Source organism: Alligator mississippiensis, chromosome 2, assembly GCF_030867095.1.
Source record: "Alligator mississippiensis isolate rAllMis1 chromosome 2, rAllMis1, whole genome shotgun sequence".
In the NCBI taxonomy this organism is placed as follows: Eukaryota; Metazoa; Chordata; order Crocodylia; family Alligatoridae; genus Alligator; species Alligator mississippiensis.
Genome location: NC_081825.1, coordinates 301,211,909 through 301,230,638, shown reverse-complemented (window position 1 = coordinate 301,230,638; position 18,730 = coordinate 301,211,909). Strand labels below are relative to the sequence as shown.

At 46.6% G+C, this 18,730-nt stretch overlaps 1 protein-coding gene across 4 annotated transcripts in view; it reads right to left on the bottom strand.

Annotated features, from left to right (window-relative positions):
- Positions 1 to 658: 658 nt before the first annotated feature.
- Positions 659 to 18,730, bottom strand: part of FANCM (FA complementation group M) — a 98,531-nt gene continuing 80,459 nt past the window's right edge. For 2 of the 4 annotated variants that reach the window (XM_014601312.3, XM_019495887.2), the window contains exons 15-23: positions 17,730 to 17,809; positions 17,575 to 17,643; positions 14,767 to 14,904; positions 11,874 to 12,030; positions 10,169 to 10,275; positions 5,847 to 6,410; positions 3,473 to 3,857; positions 1,409 to 1,700; positions 659 to 899 (exon numbers count right to left, since the gene is read on the bottom strand). In XM_014601312.3, coding sequence (XP_014456798.3) covers positions 749 to 899; positions 1,409 to 1,700; positions 3,473 to 3,857; positions 5,847 to 6,410; positions 10,169 to 10,275; positions 11,874 to 12,030; positions 14,767 to 14,904; positions 17,575 to 17,643; positions 17,730 to 17,809 — 1,943 coding nt within the window. In that variant the 3' untranslated portion in view covers positions 659 to 748. Of the gene's footprint in view, positions 900 to 1,408; positions 1,701 to 3,472; positions 3,858 to 5,846; positions 6,411 to 10,168; positions 10,276 to 11,873; positions 12,031 to 12,051; positions 13,320 to 14,766; positions 14,905 to 17,574; positions 17,644 to 17,729; positions 17,810 to 18,730 lie in introns of those variants that run through there. The other 2 variants (XM_059723419.1, XM_059723420.1) reach the window with 2 other exon arrangements.

Here is an 18,730-nt window from a genome sequence, read left to right as displayed (position 1 = left end):
CCTGCCGGGGGGGGGGCTGTTAAAGTGCCAGGACGCTGGGGCCAGGCAGGGCAGCTGTTGATGGGGCTGGGGGTCAGGGGGGGCTGAAGGAGTAGGCAGAAGACGAAGCCTGGCAAGGGTCCCCCTGTGGTACCCTCCCATTGACCTGCAGTGAGTGGGGACTGCCTGAAATCTCTGAATCTTCCAAATCAAGTTGGAAGCTTCGAATCAATTTGGGATGTTTTAATTAGTTTCCTGCTTCGATTCGGAGATTCAGCTACTGAATTAGGCTGAATCTCCTCTGGATTGTATCAGCAACCGAAGCTTCGCACAGGACTAGTTTAGCACCCCATTGGCCCTGGCAGGCGCCTGAGCTGACGAATTGAGCACCTGCCCTGCAGGGACATGGAGGAACTCCCCCATGCTGGGGGCTGAACGTGGTGCCTTTCGGCCCTGCCACTCACTCCTTCAACGTGGCATGCGACTCCCGAGGCAGCCGTCCCAGCCTGCCTGGTACCCGCCTGCAGCCCAGTCCCAGCAGCACTCTTCTGAACCATGGAGAGCCCCAAGCTCGCACCCCGCAGCCAGCGCAAGCAGCATCCTGGCCCCCGTGCTCTGCTCTCACTGCAGCCACCGTCTGGTTCAGTCAGGCACAGGGAGCCCCACTCTCCCCTACATACATGGTTTGGGGCAAGGATTTATTTACACATTTTACAATAAACGAAACAGAATAAAGTGCATTATTTAGAAGGCATGGCCACAGGGCAGGTCAGCACTTTGCCATTGATGTGCTGCTTTTCCCATTAGTGTTAAGGTTTTCGGGCAGCATCTGCGGGTCAAAGCCATAGCGGATGTAGCGGTAGATCTCCTCGGCCTTCTGCTGGCTGACCTGGGCGCCGGCAGCGATGTCCTTCAGTGAGCTGCAAGGTCAATGCAAAGGAGATGTCAAACACAGCGCTCTGGATGCCAGCCCATGACAGGAAGGTGTCACGTGGGATCCAAGGAAGATGCTAGACAAAGCTGCGGGAGTGCAATATGAGGAGGGCACCCGAAATGCCAGGGAACCTTTCACCACCTTCTCCCCTGGGGTTACAGGGAGCGTGGCCTTATCAGGCCAAGCAAGGCCAAGGCTGAGCAGAGGGAAGGAGAGGAGCAGAAGAAGCTATAGAGGCAGAGCAGAGGCCTAGCAGGTCCAGGTTACACCCCTGAGCTGCTGAGTGGGTGAGAGGGATGCAGGGAGGAGCATGGAGCAGAAAGAGAGGGGAGGCACCTTGGCACAGGGGACAGCACACTGAGTTGCCTGCCTGACCCCATCCTGGAGAGATCCTGAGAGACAGAGGCAAGGCAGAGAGAGGTGAAAACCCCAACCAGCACAGCCCCTCAGCAATCAGGGAACGCGAGATGCACAGTGCCACCTGCCCCACCTCACCTGTTAGCCATCATCTTCACGGACCCAAAGCGGTGGCACATGTTCAGTGCAGTCAAGTGACTGATGTTGGGGATGCTCAGGTAGAACCGGAGAGCGTCCTGCTTGGGACTGCTCACCTCGGGCGGCACAGCGATGGCTGCCTTCTTCCTTCGCTCCACCAGAGCCAGGTCTTTCAGCAACTTGGCGGTTTCCTCTTGGCAGGAGCTGAAGAGGATCCTGATTCCCGCCCGGACAAAGGCGGACAGCATGCCGTCGTAGTGCTTGGTCCTGTGCAACTGGCGCAAGGCCTCTCCTGCATATTGAACAGAAGAGCTGAGAATTTGTTTGCAAAGAGACTTTTTCTTTAACTCCTAATTGCTGAGAAGAAAAAGGCATCGGTAATGATCACTGCCCATCACCGGTTATTGTACAACCAGAATAAGGATTCTTTCCTGATCCAGAAAACTCAATGTCAGGAGAGGAGGAAAAACTGCCCAATGCAAACAGCTGGGAGAGATCACTAGCAAGAAGGCTGGTTTCTTGAAAGAACGGGGATTTTAGGATGCGAGACCAAAGCCAACACAAGAGCTACATGAGAGGCTGGTAACTTGAATGTAAAAAACTAAGGGGGTGGGGGAGTGCAGCTACCTGAAAGGACTGGGATGAGCAGAGGGACCAAGGGCTGAAGTGAGATTTCATCAGGTAAGGAGCAGGTATCTGAAAGTATGTGATGAGCAAGAGACAAGTAGTCAATGAAGGTGGGAGCAGACAATTAACACAGCTGGCAAGATGGCGAAGGGAGAGGATGAAAGCGAGCAGCAGGTCTGAAACACTGGCAGGAAGGGAAGGGCTGGTGGGGGCGTTACAGGAATGAACGCCACATTCAGGAGAGTCAGCTGGGGGACCGGCAGTGCCTCTAAAGACAAGCTACATCCGTGCGTGACAATGTAGGATGGAGGCAGCTGAGTTCAACCCTTACGTCCAGAATCCTTGGCCCACTCATCACAAAGGGACAGGGATCGGGAGCACTGGGCAGAGGGGGCAGGCTTACTTCATATGCACAACAAAGTGTTTGTTATCAGCTAAAACCTTGCTGCTAGGCATCATGTAATATTTACTGGGATTAAAAACACCGCTCGCGTCTCGTTTAAAAGAACACTTCAGTCTAAAATACCCTGATATGTGCTCCTATACCCCAAGGACCACACACGCTTTGTTTTGGGGAGGGCAGAACGAAGAAAAAAGATTTCCCGGAGATGTGGCTGCACAGGAGTAGGGACAGAGCCTGATCTGCAGCCAGCCTGCCCTCTCTTGCCTGCTCAGCCAGCAGCGCAACTGTACTGAACTGTAACTGGTCTCTATGGGCAGCTCTACACATTTGGAAAAGCTAAAAGCAGGCTGCAGGGCTGGGAAGTAGGAGAACAGACCAGCACTAGCTGCCAGACAGCTTAGTGGTTAGCTTGGCTAGTGGACATCAAGACTATTAAAATGGAGAGTTGTTACAGTTGTTAATAACTGTGGAGTGAAAAGCAATGAACCATGAAGTCAGCCGACTCCCTCAGCTGCCTGAATAGAAATGCCACTGCTGCAGCTAGGCCGTTGGTTTTAAACTTTGGGCAGAGGGGGGACTCAAAGTGGGGTGCTTCTGTTCTGGGTAGAAAATCAGCTTTCCCGCACATGAAACACCCTAAAATTTGTAAGGCTAATTTTTGGAGGAAAGCTGCGCATGGTTTCCAAGTCAACACGGTACATCCAACCTATCTTCTCCAATAGAAAGCTGCATTGGCTGCTGCAGAGGGACACTGTAGTTTTCTTTTATAACTATTTAAAAAAAATCCAACTAAACATGTTAGTTGGTGGCATTTTGCTTGCTTGCTTTTGTCACCACAGCAACAAGCACTGTTAAGAATAATTCAAATATATATCACCGTACCCAATCTTGTTACTTTATAAAACATTGCGAAATCCTTAAGTATAGCTCTCTTGCTCTTGCACTCTCTCCCTCTCTCTCTAGCAATTATTTGTCTTGAATCCAAAGGCTCCCCGTGTCCCTGTGCTGGGCACGGTACCATAGGGAATACTGACCTGCTTTAATCCTGTCCTTTTCCACAATCACACATATCCTCTCAAACATGCTCTGCAAATGCTGAATCCGCTGTATCAGTTTACTTCTGTTCGTGTTGTTCAACAGTTCCGACTGGAATTTCCTCTCCACTACCAGCCGGTTGCTGACAATGTAATCACAGCCGCCGAGAGAGCAAACCTGCACCTTTATCTCATGAACTGCCTTCAGAGAAGAAATTATTTCTGATCCAGAGGAGATCTCGCGACTGTCTACCAAAATGCAGAGCGGAGCTTCTGTCTCCAGAAGCCTGGATGAAGCAGGCATGGCAGCCGAGGACTTTCCTTTGGAAGTGGACTGGCCTGCATCAAAAGTGTTTGTGCGGAAGTTGTTTGAAGAACGGTCTACCTGCAAATGTTGAAAAGCACAACATGGCAGGCTGGTAACAGCAACATGCAACAGAAGTGTGGCACTCGATCAAAATATACCTTTGAGATGCAACAGCCTAGCCGCAACGCATTTGCTTCACCTCGACCCAGCCCTCCCTCAGAAATCACTTAGGAGAATCTTTTAAGGAGAACGAGCTATCATGTCCTAGGCGTAGTTCTTTGGCATGACAGAAATTTAAATAACAAGATCAGCATCTCAAGCCTGCCTGCCTTGGGCTAATTTCCCAAATCGGTATTGAGCAGCTCAATAATGCCTTGAATTCCAGAAGTGCTCAGCACCAGAAATGCCAATGAAGTTAACAGTAACTGAAGGAGACTGCCTGCATGTCTATTTCTGTGCCTAAATAAGGATTTAGGCCACGCAGGTCCTGACTTTGGGGCAGCACGTACACATTTTACAAGAGGTCCTACACCCACACACCCTGTGCTCCCCGATATTCCCTATTATATGAAATATGTCCAAGATGCTCAAGAACTAAGAACAGTAGGAAATCGCCAGCATTTTGTCCATCCTTGACATGACTCAGACACTGACCCCCCTCAAGGTTATGCTAGTACCTAGAAAGGCTCAACTTAACAAGAAAAGAGGGGACGCATCCATTTTACTTGCACAAGTAGATCCTGGACCGTTTGTATCCGAGTGGTTCACCACACTGAGTTCATGGTGGGTTGCTGAATTAAAGACAAGCCTCTCAGCTGTTTGCTGCAGCTTTGGCTCCCTGGGGGACCACATCTCCAAGCAGCTGGAGCTCATTAGCAGTCCTGCATGATGACTGACTGGTGAAGCAGCGCAGGTGGAAGTAGAGGTTGCAGCAAATGGGGGCACCTCAGCGGTCCTGGGCAGCCACTTGCCGTGGCTGTGGCAGCCCTCAGCTGGGCTGCAAGCCTTCCTCTTCACAGGGGCCAGGAGCCTAACCCAGGCTCTGCTGTAGGCTATGGCACAGGCCCCCCCCCCGTCTTCTCCCCGAAAGGCATTAGAGGTAGGGACCACTAATTCAGGCTCCAGCAGAGGGGAAAACGGGCTCCCTGCAGGCCTGCCAGAGCCAATTTCAGACATTTTGCAGGGCAGGCTCTCCCATACCATTAATTGGTTGAGGGAGTGCACCATGGGGCGGATTACCACTGAACAGCAGCACACAGGCTGCTCTCCAGCTGTTTTCAGAAAGTAAAGCTAAGCGTTTATTAAACAGCAATTTTTAAGTACAGCTCAGTACTTAAACTTCTTAATGAAGCCATAATAAATAACCTTTATTAAACAGCAAAGCAAAGCGGGGCTTGGGAAAGCTGTGCCAGCTGGGGGGAAGCCCCTGCAGTGGGGGCACCCTGTGCCCCATGCCCAGCTGTGGGGGCAGGCACCTAGCATGCCTATGCCTGCAGCTCCTAGAGCCAGGGGTACTTACCTGCTCCACTCTGGGCAGGGCTTTTAAACTCCCTGCCAAAGCAGGGAATCAAACAACCTGATTGGCTGCCCCTGGAAAAGTGTAGGGCTTCCACAGTGTTTCCAGGGCACTGCTGCCTTCTGCCTCCCTGCTTCAGGTAAGGGGTTTTTGTTGGGGTTTTTTTTTTTTTTGGGGGGGGGGGGGGGGTTTGTTTTGTTGTTTTGGTTTGGGGGTTTTTTTGGGGGGGGGTAGTTTTTTTGGGGGGGGGGTTGGGGGGGAGGGTTGTTTTTGTTTTTTTTACTTCTTCCCCACCCTCCTTCTCCCCCGTGGTTTCAGGTTATTTCCAGCCAAATCACAGTTTTACAGAGGCTCAGGGGAAATGCTAAAATTTCAGGCGTTCCCCTAAAATCCCCTGAAGCCCAAATTACAGTGGTCCTGGACTAGAGGACCAGCTCTCATTTGGTTCTGGCAGCAGCACTCAAAGTCACCCCCCGTCAGGATCAGGACCCAACTGCATCACGCCCTTTATGCAACTGTCACGGGGGAAAGGCCCTGGAAACAACGCGTACCTCAAGCTGAGGCTGAAGGTTCCCTTTCCCCTTCAGGGAATCAGCGCGAGTCAGTGAAGGTCTGGCTCTGCCCCGGCTCCCTGGCTGAAAGTCCAGCTCTTCAGACACCGCAGCCTTTAAGTCAAGCAGTGTCTGAGCTTTACTGTCCAGGGACTGACAAACAGGGACGTCTCTAGCAGCAACCATAAAGTGCAAAGAGGAGTCTGGAGGCAATGGCCTGGGTAGGTGAGCATTGTCCTGCTCTGTCCGGAGAGGGTCTGCTTCCACAGCCCTCGCATTACTGAGATTCGTTTCTTCTTCACTCGAGTCGTCAGGTATAATAATGCGTGAGGTTTTCTTCTTTGCCAAGGGAAGGGCACGGTTTTGTTCTGTCCTGTCCTGGTTTAGCCTCCTTCTGCGGCGAGTGAGGTATTGTTTCCTTCCACTGACACAGCTCTCATCTTTTAGAAAATCAAAATTAACACACACTTCGTCCTCGCCAGAGTCACTTTTTCTGTAGCTCTCTTCCTCCTCCTCTTCAACACAGAAACTGTCTTCTAAATAAGTCTCGTCTTGCTCAGGAATCTGGAAAGAAAAGGCAGCATGCATGAAAACACGATCACTTTAGACTTGGTGCCCCGTATGGAAGTGATGGGGAAGCATGCACACGTGCTCGATTCGTACCAACTGGAGTGTAAAACACGCTACCTAACTTTGAGTTACTTTAATTGAGGGCCAGATCTGGCAGTCCTGCATGCAAGTACCTACCTCCCTTAGATTTAATGGGAAATGTGTATGTGCAAGGACTGCATCACCAGGCCCATTAGCAGGGGAAAACATTTAATGCAAATACTGATCATAGAATCATAGGGAAGTGGGGCTGGAAGGGACCTCCAGGGGTCATCTAGTCCAGCCACTGCCCGAAGCAGGGTCATCCTTATTCAAACCATCCTATACAACCCTAATCTAAACTCATTACATAAGACTCCCCTCAACCTTGACTCAACAGAGACCTAACACCCGAACCTGCCACAGGGAAAGCAGGGGAACCACGGCAGCCAACGTCCTGCTTCTCTGAAATGTTGTCAATGTACTCTCGAGATCTCAGGTAGAGCCCATGCCCCCTGCTACAGAGGAAGGCAACCCCTCAGTCCATACCACTCTGACCATGGAGTAAAATTCCCTCTTCACCCCAGATATGGCGACTGATCTGGCCCTGAGCAGAGGGGCAAGACAGTCTAACCAGGAACATGCAGCAGAAGCACTGGCACACCCCAATGTCCTCAAACTTGGCTGCAGCCAACACCACATGCCTCTGAAGACAGCTTGAAAACACCCCAAAACAAGAGGGTGGGAGTGGGGAAACCAGCAAAACCCAGAAGTATGGCAAACGCTGATGAAATGTAGCATGAGAAATTAAGATCAATAGTTCTAAAACTGCACTGTAGGCAGGCTGGCCAAATATCATTTTTCACTATATGCAGATGCCAAACAATTTCAAATTGTTTCAGTACAGAAAAGCAGTTGTCATCTATTTTTAGTTGTAGATTCTTGGAAACCCTCCTGCCCACCCCACATAATACAGCCCCAAGTTTTTGCATGAAACGCAGGCCCCTTCTTTTACCACATGCACCATGCAAGTTTCCCAACATGTGCAACACTTCTGCCATGGTCATTTTTCCTGTAATTTCACATTATGCTTTCAAAATAGAATAATCCATAACTCACATGTCAATGCCCACAGGTGTAGGCAACACAAAAGCAAATTCAGTAATGTAAGAGAGTTCAAAACTATCGGTCTGTATCGGATTGGCACTAATAAAAGGAAAATTGATATTATTGGCAATTGGCTTTTTTGGCCGGTGTAGCCAATAATGTCACTGATAAACACCATGTGCACATGCGCAGACACAGCATGCACATGGCCAGGAATGCAGCCCCGCAGCTTGGAGAGCAGTGTCTGGTTGGTAAGTCTCTCGGGGGTAGATTGAGGCCCCCACGGTGAGGGAGGGAGTGAAGCCAGGGCAGGTGGGGTGCAAGGCGGAGCCATGGGTAGCAGGGCAGCTCCTGCCACTGCATACACCCCTGGGGGAAGCATGGGGGGCACGTGCTCCTGGTTTTGTGCATGAGGCGAGGACAGGCTACCTGCTGTGGGCTTGGGGCTGGAGGCTGTGCCTGCCTCTTCCCGGTGGGGCTGGACCAGGGCTACACTCAGGAAGAGTGCAGGGCAGATGGCAGTGGCCCTTGGAGGAGGAAGGGGCTACAGGGTGGGCTACAGCCACCCCAAAATTCACCATAGTCACCATATAGCACCCCCTCCCAGTGCCAGCACTGCCCACTCCAAGCACAGCCCCGGCCCAGCCCCCACCGGGAAGAGGCTGGCACAGCTCCTGGCCCTGACCCTGTAGCCTCATGCCCAAAGCCCACCTTTGCCCCATGCACAAATCCAGGGGGCACATGTCCCCCCCACGCCTCCCCCAGGGGTGCACGCAGTGGTGGGGAGCAAGCCGCCCTCCCTCTGTCCCCTCCTCCCCCACCTCAGCTGGGCAGTGCCTGCCCCTGCCCCAGCTCTACTCCCTCCCTCACTGCAGGGGCCTCCATCTGCCCCCTCTCATGCCCCTTTCCTTCTCTATGTCTCTTTCCTCCCAGAGACTGAGCAGCAGGATGCTGCTCCCCAAGCTGCCAGGCTGTATATTAGCTATTGGATCAGTATCAGCCGATATGGCTTGTTAATAATCAGCCATCGGTATTGGCCAAAAAAAATCTTCATCATTGCACCCCTATTCAGAACACAAGCTTCACAGGTTTCCTGTTGTTTAGCCAACATGGTTTTGTTGTGGGCAGGTCGTGTCTGACCAACCTCATCTCCTTCTATGACCAAGTAACAAACCACTTAGTTGTGGGAGATGCGGTTGATGTCATATACTTGGATTTTTAAAAGGCCTTCGATACGGTGTCCCACGATGCTCTTAGGAAAAAGAAAACTGAGGGACTGTGTGCTGGTAGAGTCCACGGTCAGGAGGGTTGGGAAATGGCTAAGGGGGTCGAACCCAGAGTGTTAGTGGTTGGGTCTGTATCGCCTTGGAGGGAGGTGGCCAGTGGCATCCCACAGGGTTTGGTTCTTGGCCCCGTACTGTTCAACATCGCACACTGGCCAAGTCTGCGGATGATACTAAGTTATGGGGAAAAGCGGTCATGCTAGGGGATAGGATGCAGGTCCAAGCAGACCTGGACAAGCTGGAAAGGTGGGTGGAGCAGAACTGGATTTAGTTCAATAAGGATAAATGCAGCGTGCTTCATCTAGGGAGAAGTAACCAGCACCATGAATACAGGTTAGGAGGAGATGTCCTGATGGCTGAAAGGGACCTCGGGGTTATGGTTGATCACAGGATGAACACGAGCCACCAGCGTGATGTTGTAGTCAACACAGCTGACAGCACACTGGGATGCATTAACTGATGTGACATGAGCAGGGCTAAGGAAGTGATACTTCCTCTCTACTCGGTGCTGCTGAGACCCCAGCTGGAGTACTGTGCCCAGTTCTGGGTGCTGCACTTTGAAAAAGATGTGGAGAATCCCGAAAGGGTGCAGAGAAGGGCGACAAGCATGATCAAGGGCCAGGAAAACAAACCTTATGAGGGAAGACTAAGGGATCTGGGACTGTTCAGCCTGGGGAAAAGAAGACTGAGGGGGTACTTGGTGGCTGTCTATAAGTACGTACAGGGTGAACATCAGGAGCTGGGAGAAAAAAAACTGTTCACTAGGGCGCCCCAGGGGAAGACAAGGAGCAATGGCCATAAACTGTTAGAGAATGGTTTCAGGTTGGATGCAACGAAGACCTTCTTTATGATAAGGGTGACCAGAACCTGAAACAGACTCCCCAAAGAGGTCATCCCAAGTCCCCAACCTTGGAAGTCTTCAAGAGGACGCTGGACAGACACAAAAACAGTCTTGTCACTTAATGTGGAGACTCACACTTGGGAGATGTGGGTAGTAAAATAACCTATATACAGTAGAAAAGAAACCCTCAGCCCTAATTGATGGGAACTGTCTACTTTCTGTTGCTCGGTAAGGGAGAGGATGAAATAATGGCAAACACTTTCACCCCAAGTTAATTGTAAATTCTTTCTCCACAAAAAGTATGGAAAAACGTAACAGAAGCACATGCCTCTGCCAGCAATCATTGTATTGATTATTTGTTCTTTGTCTGAAGGTAACCACCCAAAGCTAGGACTCGCTGCTCAGGCAAAGGGGTTGCAATCATGCCCGCAGAAAACTGAAGACCCTGTTTCAAGTTTAAATGTGTTACACATCAGGAGGAATGTGTTCATTTTGCTTTATACCTGTGAGAAAACTGCCATATTGCTGCGTCCTTTATGCACCATCTTGTACCTATTGCCAAGAGCTGGACTCCGCACGGATTTCAAGTAAACTCCTTGCATCTCAGAGTCTGAATCAAAAACAGAGAAAGAGAGAAGTAACATTTTATTAAGTTTAACGATAGTCATTTTCCATTGGCAAAAATATACATTTCCTTTCAAGATGTCACCAAAGGAACATCCCATTGTAAAGCAGACTTCAGCTTCTCCACGCTGGAGTAAAACACAAAACGTCCTCACAATATCTCCCCAAACGTTGGCATGGTGCAGGACTGGATGGATCCATTCTCCTCCTCCATTATGAGTCTGCTATTTAATGGATTTGGCTCCCAACATGCACCATTGCTCTAGCTCTCTTTTCCACTGTGAGCCTCTCTTCCCAAATGGACACAGCCATTTGCTCCTTACGAGTCATTCTGAAAGTAGGGATGAAGTTACTGAAATCCCATATAGCATTCTGTAACTCGGGCCTGCAATGCAGGATTCCCTTTGGTTTGAGAGATTCCCAAGGTGAGGGTGAATCCATTATGCTACCCTATAGCCCTCCCTCCAGACAGACAGCCTTCTAGAATCAAAGCACCCACTTATTTAACATCAGCACACAGCTCTACTTCAACAAAAAACTCCCAGCACCTGCCCTACATGAAACAGGTTTCCATTCAAGCTCGCATGAAGATGTCACATCCCAGATATGCCCAGGAAGGACAGGAACTCCAAGGGAAATATCAGTGTGGTTCAGGAGAGACCTCAAGCTTACTTAAAATTACTACTCAGCTGGAGTGACCCCTCCATACTACCACAGCAGGATTTCTCTAATGCAGATGTCAACTGGCACCAATGGCCCTCATGGAACACACACCAGAGTCAGCATGAATGCATTGCCCTCCCTGCACTCTCAAAGCCAGGCCTCTGGAAAAGGAAGAACCAGCTCACACCAGTTTTCCAGTTTCATGTGGGAAAAATCCTTTCCCCCTGCCAAAGTCAAAAATCAGGCTAGAGCCCAAGAGAACCAGAAAGGCAAGAACAAGATTAAGGACAGTCTGGAGCAGGGAGCCAAATACTCTGGCTACTCTGCCCAAATACCAAGTTGCATCAACTCTCCTTTTATGCTCCTTCACCAAATGAGAACCAGGCACCCGGCTCCAGCAGTCACAGGCAAGCAAGGTCCCAGAGCTTGGGGTCAAAGTCAGTTCGATGACTTCAGAAAGAGGACAGAGAGAACTACTTCCAGAAGCTGAAAGCAGAGGGAGAGGGAGAAACTCATGGGAACGCTGTTTCAGCTGCATCCAGCTGAGATCTGTTTCCCCACACCCTAGCCCCTCCAACCCAAATCCCTGACAGCAAGAGGCATCATAGGGCAAAACTCTTCTAGCAGTTAAATCTCTCTCTTCCTTCCACTAGGATATCTACTTTTCTTCTCCCACTCTACTGTCCCCTCCTTTCTTCTTCGTTCCCACATTCAACAATTGGACATGATGCACTGTCTTCTTTCACACTTGTTACTTGCATTGCTTGGAAATACTTGGTCCTCTTTCTGCAACAGATTCCATAACAGAGCGCGTCTACAAAGGTTACCGGCAAAGTCAGATCTCAGTGAGAAAACCCAGATAAAAAACCCCCAAACAATAAATATTTTGAGTAGAAGCAAAGAGTGATTGTGTTAATATACCATTTAAAGCCTGCGTAATCTCTGCTTCATCATCAAGGAACTGATTGAGTGAGGAGTTTGGATCATTCTCTGAGTCAATGCTCTCGTCAGGCGAGACATCCTCTGCATCTTCTTGGGAAAGCTCAGCTTCGTCATCTAAAAATTGTCTGGCTGCGTTCTAAAGAAATCCAAACAGGCCGTTCATTTACAGTTGCAGAATTCAGAGCAAAGACGGTCATTGGCAATACAGACAAGCTCTTTTCTTAAAATCAGTTAACAGATTCAGAAGAGCCTTGGTTCTCAGACAGCCACACATTTCAAGCTTCGAACTGAAACAAAAATGCATCTCAAGGAAGAGGTGCCCGTGAAAAAGTTCAGTCAGTGTTGCAAATGAAGTTAGACTGATGTAAACCAAGATGAAAGGAGGGTTGTTTGTTATCATACCAGCGAGTCACCGAAACAGTAAGGAGATGATAGTCTCAGTTCTGCAAACTTTACAACTCGGCTGTTCGTGACACTGGGATATTTTGGGGCAGCAGAGCTGCATTTTAGTGTTCTTCCATTACTGGGGAAATGTTTTCCAAAAGGCAGTTATGTTAATATAAATGACAGTAAAGATTATATGAAACATATGTTATGACACACAGTTGACCACAATACCAGTTAATGCACAGATAAGGCTTAGTTGGAGGGGGGGGGGGGGATAAAAAAAAGAAGACAGGAAAATTTTTGCAACATACTTCAGACAAAATTAACTTCTGCTGATTGAATTTCATCCCCAAAATATCACAGTAACAAATGCATCTTTGTAAGGGTGCTTATGTCACAATTACTCCAAAAGATTTGCTTCCCTATTAACATTTGTCATACCAAACACTGAACTGGACATTTTACTTCACTGCAGATAAATGTAATACAGTTTAGGACTAGTCCCAAATATTCAAGTACATTTCCCTGTGGATGAAGTCTTATGAAATGCACGCAAAACCTTTGGTTTTTTTGAGCTTCCCAGGGACCTTTTCTTTCAACTCCAATTCTTGTCCATCTTATGTACTTGTATATCATGTAGTGAGGCTCAGTAAAACAGATATTACTGACACTTGCCAAAGAGACTTCTAATTAAACAGCTGGAGGTCAGCACTCTTCAAGAAAAGAATACTTGAAGCCACCTGCCAACATGTAGCTAATCTTAATCCTCGTTTGGGGAAGATGATTTGAGAAGAACAAGAGCAGCTCACCATGCACAAGAACACCAGACACTGCTGGTTATGGGAATGGTATTCTTTTAGAGATAAAAAGTTACCAGGTTCTTGAGTCATGTTTTCAGCTTGAAGAGTGAGCCTTCCTGGTCACCCTGGGCCTCCCAGCAAGCTTTGGATGCAATTAATCATGTGTTATTGCCTCATAATTCATCCCAGGAACTTCATGTCATTATTTCTGAGAGACCTAGAACACAGGTGCCCATACCTGGTGATGGAAAGGGGAAGTCCAAGTTATTTGGACATCTTGGGTCTACAGAGGGTCTGGACACATGAATGAGAGTGCTTGTGAACATAAGAAACATCCTCTGTGCAGTTCTATCTCCTGGTTCAGGCAGCCCTTCACTTTCAGTCTCAGAAATGCTTAGCTGACGTTGTACTAGTTGTATGTACTGACTGCCCTTATTCTTCACCCCTTGAAAACAGAGACTGCGTTTACACAGTGCCACACAATGCCCTGCAGAAGAGTCCAAGCTAGCTCTGAACCTGGAAGCAGTATAAGCCATGCTCACTGAGCTGGAAGGGCTATCTACTACAACACCCTGGACTTTTGCTAGATTTACAGTATTGCTCCATCCATCTAATTTGTGTGGCCCCATTTCAAAAATCCTGATTTTAGGACCCAAGCTAGTGTCACTGTACTGTGCTGTGTAGACACAGAATTCATCTGGAGGTGGTAGAAGTATCTCTGCATTGTACCACATCCCCCCTTCCCATCTCCCAGGGAGGTAGAGGTCTTATGTGAATAATCTCTCTTCCTCTGAATAGCTGTCCAGGACTGGACTGGTTTAAAATTGAAAATAAGATAACAAACACTGATATCGCTAGTATTTATGCTCTGTCTATGTGTTGGATCTAGAATTAAACATTTTTTTTAAATCAGGCTGGGCCATGTGGGACTAATACTTATGCAATCCCTCCATCTATATGCATGGTCTGTGGCTTACTGCCATCCTTTAATATATGCCTTGTGTCCTTTACACCAGCTGCCAATGTTGGCATTTTGTTTCAGAATATCTTGGTGTCAGTGCACTCAGGACTTCCACTGAAGATGACCTGGGCTCCGAGAACCCACCTGCAAATGTGCAGGAAACAGAACTGAAGTCAGCACTGCCAACCCACTACTGAAAAATGGGTATTTGTCCAACTCTTTGTCAAACGATGCCTACTTTAATTCAGTCATACAATAAGACTCCCTGATCTTATTGTAATTCTGACCACTCGGCATATTTATTACAGATTCTGTGGCACTCATTCATCTCAGTTAAGGGTGCAAGACAAATCCTTAAAAGCAATTTCTCTATGCCTACTAGTTTTAAAAATTAGCCAATTTAGAAAACATGCATTAACATTCACCATTTTTACTACTGATTTAATTTTGCATTACATTCATTCGGACATTAACTAGTACCTGGTTAGTTTCACTACCTGGTTTCTCCTAAATGACGCATCATTTTGTTCGTGTATAGAAGACAAAGGAATATTTAAATTAAAACCAGGCAAAATGTACTGAATTGTTGTTGGTCTCAAAAGCGCTTCTACTCAGTAAGTTGTGCATTGTTGCACCTGAATATATACATCTGAACTACTGTAAGCTAAGCTACCATTTAAAACCCTATAAAAAGCATATGAACAGAATCATGTAAAGTTCATACCTTAAACATACGGTTGTTTTCAGTCTTTTTCCTTTTCACACCTTTTAATTGTTTCTTGTTACAGCTCCTCAAGTTGAAATCCATAATTCCGATCGATTTCTCATGAAAATCCATTCCTTCATCAGTAGAGAGGTCTGACTAGAGCATGTTACAAACACTTTAGTAATATGCCATGAAGACCATTCATAATTACCCCACTTATTTTTCAGTATCTTTTATTAAAGTGAGCTCTGATTGGTCAATTCCAACAAAACAAACATTAATACTAATCCTTCTATAAAGCATGGAAGCCACTTGGGTTTTGAGAATGGGACAAGACACCTCATATCATCTGGGAAAAAGACCAAGTTCAAAAGTAATGCGAAAATGTTGTGGGCTCAGCAGTTGAAAGACTCATATTTTACTAGGAGAGAGGCTCAGCACTCAACATCACAAACATATAGCTTGTTTCTACATATACTGATAAATTCATCTTAAATAAAACCTACGACATGAAAAGTCAGATGGAAGAAATTAAACACACCAGGGCTGGAGGCTATAAGTTTTCCACCAAAGAATGGCCCTGATGAGACAATTCTCAAATGTCAGCATGAATAATTTAGCTTTTCGGCAATTTTAATGAGCAAGTCTTTGTTAGCAGATTCCAGTGCTGACTAAACTTCCAGATCATTTGATTTTGCCCAAGAGCAAGCCAAAACAATCTATTAATTCACTGTTAAATGAACATTTTAAACAACATCTAAAAACCCAGTGTCATTTCAGTTAACAATTTGTTAGATGTTTTAAGCAAACATACTATTAAATCACAGCATGCAGAATTCCTGCTTTCTAGTTGGTTAGCAAATAAAATGGCTAAACCATTATAAAGTACACCCACAATAGTAGCATGAACCAATTTAACTAAATCTGTTTTAAAAACAAGTTGTTAAAAGGAGTGCAAAAGCTATATACTCAAGGCTGAGGTTAAACAAACTAGGCAACTGCAGTCTGGTATACACCTTCCCATCTGAAATATGATATTTTGTAATTAAAGGATGATAAATGTTAACATTCAAGAATCTTCTCTAGGATTAATAGTAGTCTGCTGCATTTTAAGAGGCTGTTGCTCAGGTAGTAAAAATATTCACTGAATACAGAAGAGATCAACAATTCAAGTCTCCACTTCCCTAGTTGAGTTTTACCCTGCATCTATGAAGGGGGTCGGGATGTAAATATATATTTTTTTAAATTATCTGTTTAACCTCCTCTAATTATAGCAGCTAAATGAAACGGTTAACCAATGGCACATGCCTAATTTAATGAGCTCTGGCAGGAACAGCCCTGGCCCCTTATGTCTTCACTGTGCAGTGCCACAGCAGGGATCCTGGGGAAGAGTATTAAGGCTGCAACAGCAGTCTACCAGGCTGTAGCTGCTGCACCACTGCCCTTCAGGAACACCCTGGGGCCGCACTCATTGTGTGAGGGCCAACGGTGACCCCTCGAACCCGGTGCCACCTGCTCTGGCTACTGTGGCACCTCCGTGGGCCAAGCCAGCCATGTGCTCAGCCCTGCCTCCCTTAGGACTCTATACAAGGACGTAAGAATTGCATTACTGGGTCAGTCCAAAGGTCTGTCAAGCCCAACGTCCTGTGTGACACCCTGTTTTCTCTTTTGTTGTCCCAAGGAATCTATTGCTATGCTTCTAGTAGCTTCTCTAATTGAGGGAGGCTTAGCATTGTCTTGGTGGGCCTAGCCCCATCACACCTTGAATAACAAGGAGGCCTGTTGCTGAATAACAGATGCTCTAGTGCAGTGGTAGCCAACCTTTTTAGGAAGTGGGCCTCAAGTTAAGTGCAAGGACGAGATAGTGCCAATCTAATAACTAGTCACTGCCATCCCCAGCAGGATGTGGCAATGCTATCCTTAGTAGCATGTAGTGCTGCAGCTCCTGGCAGGTCCCACCCCTTGAGGCAGCTCCAACCCCTTACTCTCACCCCATTCCCGACTGCCATCACCGGCACCACCTTTAACTCAGCATCCGGGGTTCATGCGCCAAACACAGCAGCTGCCCTTGCCATTTGTGGCACATGCCAGTTTGGGCCCTCTTCTCTAAAAGAAGAGTATAAGAAGAGGGGTATATGTAGAGTGCTCCATTCAAATGCTCTGCCAGCCATCTGTGGTAGGTCATATCCCTAACTGTTGTGCTGAATAGCCCCCAATGGACTTATTATCTTCCATGCATTTGCCTGTCATTCCAAAAGGGCAGGTGATGTGGAGGTGGGCCAGCAATGCTCCGCTGCAGAGGGTGCGACTCTCAACTGCAAGTCATCTGAGTGACGTGGAGGTCACACTGGACAATTCTGACAGGGTACAAGGAAAGACGCTCCCTAGCAGCCAGGCTGTAAAATAGGCTGGCAACCTCCTTACCAGCCTCTTAAAAAACATTTTTATAAGAAGGTTCCTGAGCCATCTGAAAAGATGGACTCTCTGCACTAAAAGATCATCACTGATATCAAATTAACCTAGGATTAAAGAGGCTAAAGATCAGACTGAAATTAGAAATGATAAAAGAGGTTCATTTGCAAGAAGTGGCTGTAGTCCTGAGGAGTGCTGCATGTTAAAATGCACTGCCAACTTTATTTTGCTGAACTGTAAATATTTTCCATTAGTGAGGTTGTATCCTCTAAAGTAAATTAAACTAGAAGACAGTAGGTTTTCCTAAAGAACAAGAAAGATTCCTTGGCAATGATGAAAGCATTAGACGAATTAAAAATTCAAATAAATTACATTTATTAATTTCCTTCCTATATTGTTCAAGCATTTACTTACTATGTTAAGTGCATGCCTACGTTTTTTGACAGCATGAATTGGTGATTCCAAATCGCTGTTACTCATAACCTAAGTATAGAGAAAAAAGTGCAAATGTAATTACAGAGTGCAGAAAATTTTACTTTGGGTATGATAATATATATTTTAAGACTCACATCAGGAGAGTTCAAAACATTTCCTTTTTTCTTATTTTTCCTTTGAAAAACAATTTCTTCTTCACTTTCACTGCTGCTTCCTATGGAGAGGCAAGGAACAGATAACAATCATAAGAAAATACTCTCCATAATACAATATAGCTCTGACTATCAAAATCAGCACGTCTTTAAAATGGTTTAAAAAGTTGCTATTTACTGATGTATGTGGTGAAAATTGCTCCCTTGTTAGTCAAAAAAAGTATCCCACTGAAATGCGCAAGTATGACCTCCTGTTTTTGATTGTTTGAATTGAAGTGATTACCCAAGCTGTACTGAAAATGGATATTAAGAGAAAGAAACCAGAAACAAAAGAAGGAACTGAGAGTAACACCCCCAAATTATCAGCAAAGATGTCACATATTTTTCACTGTGCCTTTACCACCAGATCCTTTATTTGGTTGTACTAAAACAAAAGAAAAAATGATTGAAACTCTTCTTATCAAATCCACAGCTGTTTCTGCATTTGTTTTCTAAAGAGTTGCACTGAATTATATTCTTTGTCATGTTTTCTGAAAGACTGCATATTCTCCTCACAGCCCAAGACCTAAAACTTAAGAGCTGGTATTTGACTGGTCAAAGAAATATGCAGTCAATTGACAATATTTGACCAGTCAATTGACCAAACTTTATTTGACCGGTCAAATACCAAGCCTACTTTTCATTCCATCCAGAAAGAGCACACACCAACTGCTGAAGCTTCCTTAGCCTGACTGAGGGGTTTTTGAACCCGAAAGCTTGCTTAATAACTATTCTCCAACCATTTGCGTTGGTCTAATAAAAGATATCAAATTCACCCAAGGAACCTTGTCTGCCTATGTCCTTAGACCAACACGGCTACAACCCAAACCCCTGCAAGCCTACATAAAACTGTTTTTGTGACCCTTACACCTCCTGACCTTTGATAAAGAGAAATCATCTTGAACAAGCTCTTTAAATTGTAAGTGGAGCCACCTAGAGGGACT